Consider the following 8,983-nt stretch of genomic DNA (forward strand, 5'->3'; position numbering starts at 1 on the left):
TAGATAGATAGATAGATATATGTAGATATGTAGATAGATAGGTGATAGATAGATAGATAGATAGATAGATGATTGATAGATAGATAGATAGAGAGATAGAGAGATGATGGATGATAGATAGATGATAGATAGATAGATAGATGATAGATAGATAGAGATAGAGATATGTAGATATGTAGATAGATAGATAGATAGATAGATAGATAGATAGATAGATAGATAGATAGATAGATAGATAGATAGATAGATGATAGAGAGATAGATAGATGATGGATGATAGATAGATGATAGATAGATAGATAGATAGATAGATAGATAGATAGATAGATAGATAGATAGATAGATAGATAGATAGATAGATGATGGATGATAGATAGATAGATAGATAGATAGATAGATAGATAGATAGATAGATTGATGGATGATAGATAGATAGATAGATAGATAGATAGATAGATAGATAGATAGATAGATGATGGATGATAGATAGATAGATAGATAGATAGATAGATAGATAGATAGATAGATAAATAGATAAATAGATAGAAATAGATAGATGATAATTAGCAAAAACAATAGCCATGTAGTCTTATATACCACTCCCTAGTACTTTACAGCTCTCAAAGCAATTTATAGAGTCAGCCTATTGCCCTCAACAATCTGGGTCCTCATTTTACCGACCTTGGGAGGATAGAAGGCTGAGTCAACCTTGAGCTGGTCAGGATCGAACAGGTGGCGGTGGGAAGAGTTTGGCTACAATACTGCATTCTAACCCCTGTGCCACCACGGGGGATAGCCTGTCTTCGCTTAGCAATAGAATTGTCATAAGCCGAGGACTCCCTGCATTCCCGTAATGCATCAGGGGAAGTTAAGAAAGCCCATTTTCTTTGGAATCGACTCTTCCAGCGTCTTTTCCTCGGCTAGCAAAGGAAGGCTTGGAGGTCTGGCTTAAAGGTAGATATGGAAGCCAAATGTAATGTTGGAGTGCTGGTGACCCATCCGCATTCCTACTTTGAGCAGACGCTGGGGACAAGCCTTTCCCTCTCACCCATGGAGGTGGGCCATCTTTTTCATCACCTCCTTGTCTTGGTTGTCCTTGTGCTGAAATACAGATGTGGGTCATTCAGCTTCACTCGTTTTTTCCCCCAAAGGGAGTTTGTTGTGTGTTGTGTGTGGCATTTGGACCAGCCTCACTTCTTTGTAACAGGTGTTGCAAACATTTGGGGTTTCTCTCCTTCCTTCCCTCCCTCTCCTCTCCCTGACCTCCTCCCCTCCCATTTTCCCTCCCCCTCTCCCTTTTCCTCCTTCCTCTCCTTCTTTCTCTCCTCCCCCTTTCCCTTGCCTTCTCCATCACCCCTCTTCCCCTCCTCTCTCTCCTTCCCTCCCCACTCCCTTCCTCTCCTCCCTGACCTCCTCTCCTTCTCTTTTCTGTCCCCCTCTCACCTTCTCTCCTTCTTTCTCTCCTTCTCGCTCTCCTCCCCCTTTCCCTATCATCCCTCTCCTCCCTTCCCCCTTCCCCTCCTCTCTCTCCTTCCCTCCCCTCTCTTCTCTCCCTTCCTGTCCTCCCCTCCTCTCTCCACCCCTCCCCTTTTCCCTCCCTCTCTCACCTTCCCTCCTTTCTCTCCTTCTTTCTCTTCTCCTTCTCCTTCCACTTTCCCTTGCCTTCTCCATCACCCGTCTCCTCCCTTCCCCTCCTCTCTCTCCTTCCCTCCCCTCTCTTCTCTCCTCTCCCTTCTTGTCCTCCCCTCCTCTCTCCACCCCTCCCCTCCTCCTCTCCCCCTCCCTCCTCTCACTCCTTCTCTCTTCCCTACCCTTTTCTCTTGTCTTCTCCATCTCCTCTCCTCCCTTCCCTTCTTATCTGTCCTTCTCTTTCGTCCTTTTCCTTTTCCCCACACCTTCTCCATCACCCCTCTCCTCCCTTCCCCTCCTCTCTCTCCTTCCCTCCCCTCTCTTCTCTCCTCTCCCTTCTTGTCCTCCCCTCCTCTCTCCACCCCTCCCCTCCTCCTCTCCCCCTCCCTCCTCTCACTCCTTCTCTCTTCCCTACCCTTTTCTCTTGTCTTCTCCATCTCCTCTCCTCCCTTCCCTTCTTATCTGTCCTTCTCTTTCGTCCTTTTCCTTTTCCCCACACCTTCTCCATCACCCCTCTCCTCCCTTCCCCTCCTCTCTCTTCTCCCCTCCCCTCTCCTTCCACTCCTCTCAGGGTTGTATCGTGGGGTCCTTGTTGCTCTCTGAGCCTGGCGGTTTTCTTGCAGATGTTTTCATTACCAAGCGAGGTAACCTCATAGGTTTTATGTCAATAGGTAAGAAGCTTTGAAATGCACTCAATTGTCTGCAGAAAGATGGTTTGACTGTTTTGTAGAATTCGGTCCAAGAGACATGGAAAAGCTAAGCTTTGGTGCAGAGAACAGGAACCTTGCATGATCATCTAACCATCTTTTTTTCTCCTGGCTTCGTTCCACTTCCCGTTCTCCCCTTCTCTAGATAACTTTTCTCACCGTGACTCTGCCTGTGTCTTCTGCATGTTGAGTCCTTGTTCTGCTTCTCCTCCCCTTTCTCCAAACCCAAAGCCACCATCTCACGTTGCTCTTCTTTCTTCCTTTGTCGGCAGAACTTGAACCCTCCACACAACCAACCTTGAGAATCTCTTTTCGGTGGGGACGTCGGGAATCGCGGGTGGAAGCCAAAGCGCCATGCCACCCTTCATCTCCGAAACTTGCCGTCTGCTCCACAACATCTCCGTTCGACTCCAGTTGATTTGTTGATGATCTCCCATTGCTGGTTTATCTTGCCTTCTTGGACTTAAGAAAACGGAGCGGCGGAAGGAGGAAACACCAGAGAGAGAGAGAGAGAGAAAGAGAAAGAAAGAAAGAGAGAGAGAGAGAGATGGAAGAAAAAATAAAGGAAAAGAAAGAGACTTTATTTCATCAGCATATAAACTGTGGATCTGAACCTGATTTTAAAAGCTGGGTTTTGTTTTTTTCCATCTACTCCAACTTGATAGACTCCAGCAAGCACCAAAGTGTTGGTGGTTGTTATTCTGTTTGTTTGTTTTTTAAACAACGAGTTTGCCTTTGAGAAGATTACAGTGCTCACCCCAGCATCTCTTAAGATAAAGGGTTAGGGTCAGCCTAGGTGGGCTTGTAGCTAAGACAGAGGCAAGAGGGGAGATGAAAAGTGTTCTAACTTTTACGAGTCTGTTCCATCTGTTCGTTTCCACCTTAGATGTGCACTGAGAAGAAAGGATTGTCCCTGAATTTTAGCTGTCCTTGCAAACTGGTCCGAGACAATCAGTTGCTCCCACACCTGGCAGAGAAAAGAGAGGCCCAAAACAATTGTGAGAAGTTGTTTTAGTTCCACAAGCTAAAGCGCACAAATCGCACTTTGCAAACGAGAGCCTCTCATTCCTTCTAGGTGTTCATCACCAGTTCTGTCCCAGAACATCTGCAGGGTCTCCACAGGGACTATATCCTGATGCTGCTTTGGGATATTTGTCTGTGTTTGCGCGAGTGTGGGACATGACGCTTTGCACTTGGCTTCTTTTCTAGGGTGGGCATGGGGACTTCCCACGCAGGCAAGACCCCAGCCCATTTTTTAAAAAGTCCGGTGTTAAAGAGATGTACTGGTCGTCTTTTCAGATCTCTGTGTATGTGTGTGATTCTGCCCCGCCTTGCCTTCCCCCCTTTGTATGTGTGTGTGTGTGTGTTGACTTGTGGGAAGGTCTGTTTGGAGACCAGCGAAGTCGTAAGATGCCTCTTTTATGTTACAAGCATCTCGCGGTGCAAACAGGGTATGTTCCTATTGACCGACGAATGAGCCTCCAGCAACCGAGTCGCTCGTAGATATCTGCAAATTGACAGCTGGCGAAAGCTGGAGGTTTTTTTTCCAGCTTTCCACTCTTGTTTTAGCCAATGGAAATGGTGTCTGTCCTCACTTGAGGCTCTTCTGTGTATCCAGCATAAATGTGCAGGTTTTTCATATTGTCTAGGAAAGGGAGACGATTCCACATTTTGTCCTAATGTGCCGCCGATAAAAACTATGCGGCAAAGAAGGGCTGATGTAGCCCAACGCATTAAAATAGCTGCGTTAGGAGCAAAGTTAAGGTTAGTTTCATTCAGGTGGATCGGTTTATTATGGGCCCCCAGGGAGCTCCCCCCTTTTCCTTTTTTTTTTACGTCTTCAAATAACTATTCTTAGTAGTGGTAGAGTTATTATTTTTAAATGATTGTTTTTGCTAGTTTTAAAGGACATCTGAGTAATAAGCTTGCTTTCCTTTATAACCTGAATTTATCCTGGTGACTTCTCAGCCTCCTGTTTCCCAGGTAGGCTCCTCAAATTCTCAAGTCCTCAATTCGACAGCGGGCTCAAATAAAATGGAACGCTTCAAAAACGAAAACAAAATCCAACGTAATTTAAAGTAGTCCAAAGCAACGAGGTCTTTGGGAAACTTGATGTCCTTGGTGCGAATTTGGGTCACCAGGTGCATCGCCGCAAGTTGATCAAGCCAGCAGGATGATATGTGACTTAACAAAATTAACAGTAGCCGGGTTTCGAACGCAAGCTCTCTTTTTGAGGCTGAACTGATCTGCCAAAGCATCCCTGGAAAAACTGTCCAGGACGAGATAAGAGCTGGACAAGATGAAGTCCCAAGGGCGGGATGGTTGCAGGGCGATAAGAGGTGATTTTATTTTCCAAATAAAGGATTGTTTGACCCAAGGCCTAAGTGTTGACTTGCTAATCTGAGATGGTTTAGATGTTTATAATAAGACTCCATCGATGGGAAATGAGGGGGACCGATGGCCCCTTTATGACTGGGGGACTTCAACTCCCAGAATTCCTGAGCCAGCCAGGCATGGCTGGCTCAGGAATTCTGGGAGTTGAAGTCCCCCAGTCATAAAGGGGCCATCGGTCCTTTATTCCTGGTGAAAACAAAAAGCTATTTCTGTTAAGATGTCACTTCTTTTAATTTTGTTTGGTTTTTTTAAAGACATGTTTTTTTAAAAAATTGAATGCTTTCAGGGTCTCGCATGTGCCCGAGCACGCAAGATTGATCTTTTTTGTTTTCTTTTAAAAACAAAACCTTTACCCCGGGTGTGAATAGCTTCATTTCACACCTTGGAAATATTTCCTTTTGAAATCCTGAGTCGAAATCGAGCAAATGGATGCAAAACCAAAACTAAGCTTCCCCATCCTCCCACCCCTCCTGGACAAATTGCATTTTTGCAATCAAGGTTTTAGGCCAATTGTTTTCTTACAAATGCTGCCCACCTTGAAAGAGATGGGAATAAGGAAATAGGGAATGATAAGGATGTGTCTCTCACCTCTCTGTGGGCAGAGAAATCTCAATGAGCGAAAGGGATTTTTCCTGTTTGAAAGGAGGTGGAAAGCTTGAAGGGCTGTTAATTATTGTGGGATTGTGTATTGTGGGATTGTGTGGGGGAGTTTGTGGTTGCAGGGGGTGGGGAGCAAGAATGGGGCATGGCACGGAAATCGCATTTAAATACCATTTAAAATCATAGCAATGTTTATTCCTCTAGTTGGGCTTTTTTTCCTCTCTGATACTTGAAGTTAAATTTTTTTTAACCATTTGTAAGAGCAAAAGGCTATTTATTTATTTAATCTCGCAAAACCACAGAGTCCTCCATCCACCCCTTTTTTCCCTGGTCTTCATAAACTTTGTATTGAAATTTTAAGTTTTGTGTGTCTGTACGGGATGATTTTTAATCTTCTTTCTTTCCCCTCATCCCTTAAGGTGAAGAGCAAGTGCATCTTATAAAAGGACTGCCTTTTTTGGAAATTTGTATATTTTGCAATTGCCGGACCAATTAAAAATGCCATCTTTAACTAAAACTATCGGAATAGAGAGGGATTTTTGTTTTGTTCATCGGATTTCTCCTCTGTTGAGGATATTGGACAACGGGCGTGAATTGGGTGGGATCGATCGGTCTTTAGAAGCCAGGATAGGTGTTTACATATAATTTTATTTGGGCCATGTCAACTTTTGGCAAGAATTGGATATGTCTAGTTCAGGGATCAGCAACCTGCAGTTCTGGAGCTGCAAGTGGCCCTTTCATCGCCTCTGCTGCGGCTCTCTGTCGCTCAAAATATGTGTCACAACGTCCAATGTGTGATTCCTGTCGGCACACGGTTTATTGAGTTTTTCGACCCCCGGTAGGCCAACCATGGATAAATCCAAGAAGAAAAAAGTCTCAGAAGAAAACAGAACGTTTAATTCAACTGCATAACGCTAGTTTCGTGGCCGCTCAGGAAATAGTCAGGCATGGGAAACGTTTTGTGGTTCCCGGAGTTTTCTTTTCTGTGGAAAACGGGTCCAAATGGCTCTTTTAGAGTGTTGAAGGTTGCCCTGGTCTGGTTTAATGAAAAGAAGGACTAGGGCTAACCTGATAGCACAGTTTCGATATCTCAGGGGCTGCCATCTCAATTATCAGAAAAACGAATTACAGGATCAGTTTCGGGACTGACGATAGGAATGGTCACGCCGTCCCATTTTTAAGAGGGAGCCGAGATCCGAAATGTTTGCTTGCGGCTCGGTTACCATCTTTCATCTCAAGGGCTTTTTTTAAAAAAAAAAAATTTTTTTGGGCAGGACAAAGAGTCCTTCAAAGGTATTTTCGATAATCTTCCAAAATAAGAGCGTCTTTGCTCTCCATAAATCTTTGCTGATCAAAGCTGGGTTTTAAAAACAAGTATGTTTTACGACTGGAATTTTCCAGTCTAGCAAACTAAAAGACCCAGCAATCCCAGAAATAAAAGCAGGTGTCATCTACAACATGCAATGTAAGACCTGCAACAACCACAATAGCCATAGCACCTTAGACTTATATACCACTTTACAGTGCCTTACAGTCCTCTCCAAGCAGTTTTGCAGAGTCAGCCTAATGCCCCCAACAATAGGGTTTCCTGCCTAGGCGGGGGGTTGGACTAGAAGACCTCCACTGTTCCTTCCAACTCTACCATTGTATTGTATTGTATGTGGGTCCTCATTTTACCCACCTCCGAAGGATGGAAGGCTGAGTCAACCTTGAGCCTGATGAGATTTGAACTGTCAAATTTCAGGCAGCCAGCAGGCAGCAAAAGTTGCCTGCAATGCTGCACTCTAACCACTGCGCCACCACAGCTCTTGTTCCTCTTATAATGAAAACAGCAATAGCCCTTAGACTTATATACCGCTTCATAGTGCTTTTCAACCCTCTCTAAGCAGTTTTACAGAGTCAGCATATTGCCTCCAACAATCTGGCTCCTCATTTTACCCACCTCGGAAGGTATGGAAGGCTGAGTCAACCTTGAGCCTGGTGAGATTCGAACTGCAAAATTGCAGGCGGTCGAAGTCCACAAGTCCTAAAGTTGCCAAGCTTGGATACCCCCTGTGTTTTACATCACGCCCCCTTCCCGCTGAGTTTTCAACTTTTGAAGGTTTAGATTACTGATCGTCTTGAATTACGACCACAATTGGAGCCAGCATTTCCATGGCTAAGCGAAGTGCCTGTTGAATGAGACTCTTGATTTTGCAACCTATTTTTTTTTTTTTTGGCCAGGATTAAGCAAATCATTGCACTTGTTAAGCCGATCTATAAACAAATCCAGCATCTCCCATTGACTTTGCTTGTTGGAAGCAGGCAAGGGAAGTCGCAAATAGAGTTCCCGGATCTTCGCCCTTGTCATAAATCCACCTTGATGGCCAAGCAGCTGAATTTTGATCACATAACCATGAGGATGAGTATAATAAGGGGAATACATACTTGATCTTACATGTATTAACTGTAGCCAGAATTGTATTTGCACAACAGTGGAGAAGTGAAGAGATCCCTACAGATGAAAATGTGATTTAAAAAATACGAGAATGTGCAGAAACGGATAGATTAACACTTGAAATTAAGGAAAAGGAACAAACCGAATCCTTTTTGACTTGGGATTTATTTTATCCATGGCTCGCTAACAAAAACAAAAGTTCAAAATATGGAAAAATGAGAAAAGGATCAATGAAACAAGGGAGGTTTGTTAAGATAGAAAAGGAAATACCATGATTGTTATTTTTATTTAATATCATTGTAATGAATATCCTTGTAAGCACCATAATTTTTATTTTTTTTAAAAGCTATTTGTACCCAGACAACACACTTAAAAAAACAAACATTAGAACAATGTTCCAATATCTCAGGGGCTGCCACAAAGAAGAAGGAGTCAAACTCTTCTGCAAAGCACCTGAGGGCAAAACAAGACGCAATGGGTGGAAACTCATCAAGGAGAGAAGCAAGTTAGAACATGAGAGAGAGAACAATTAACCAGTGGAACTCCTTGCCTCCAGAAGTTGTGAATGCTCCAACACTGGACGTTTTTAAGAAGATGTATAACCATTTGTCTGAAGTGGTGTTGTGATTCCTGCCTAAGCAGGGGGTTGGACTAGAAGACCTCCATAGGTCCCTTCCAACTCTGCTATTCCTATTCTATCCTATTAATTGAAAATGGAATGTTTATATGTTAAAAAATTAAAAACTTTATTTAAAAAAAGGATGTTGTAGTGGCCAGAAGTTTAAGGATCAGCCCTAAGTCCCTTTTTCAGTCTCTTGCAACTTTGGCTACTAAACTAATGGTCATAAGTTAAGGACTATGTGGTAGAACGTAGGTGGGAGATCTCTTGGAGACCCCCCAGGAGCTGAAAGATAAACTAGGAAGTTGGGGAAAAAATATAACATCCTGGAAGAACAGTAGTCACTGTTACGAGAAAACAAGGTGGGGGCGTTTATGTAAACACCGGGAACTGAAGCTAACTCAAGGGAGTTTTTATTTACTCAAAAGTTAAGAGAGGTTTACTGTGACCTGCAAAGATTATTAATTTAGGGAAATACCCAGTATCGGGCAGCTTGATTTGTTACTGTAACCTCACAACTCCAGAAAGCAGATCCTCATTTTGCTTTCCTGTGCGATGGATCAGATGCTTAAGTACACCGTTCCCCATCAGCCACAG

The 8,983-nt window shown here is 43.6% G+C and overlaps 1 protein-coding gene across 3 annotated transcripts in view; it reads left to right on the forward strand.

Annotated features, from left to right (window-relative positions):
• PFKFB3 (6-phosphofructo-2-kinase/fructose-2,6-biphosphatase 3) overlaps nt 1-5,847 on the forward strand; it is an 83,697-nt gene extending 77,850 nt beyond the window's left edge. For all 3 annotated transcript variants that reach the window (XM_081958088.1, XM_081958087.1, XM_081958086.1), the window contains one exon: nt 2,609-5,847. In XM_081958088.1, coding sequence (XP_081814214.1) covers nt 2,609-2,638 — 30 coding nt within the window. In that variant the 3' untranslated portion in view covers nt 2,639-5,847. The remainder of the gene's footprint in view (nt 1-2,608) is intronic.
• Nucleotides 5,848-8,983: the final 3,136 nt, after the last annotated feature.

Source organism: Natrix helvetica, assembly GCF_964273705.1.
Source record: "Natrix helvetica genome assembly, chromosome: 6".
NCBI lineage: Eukaryota > Metazoa > Chordata > Lepidosauria > Squamata > Natricidae > Natrix > Natrix helvetica.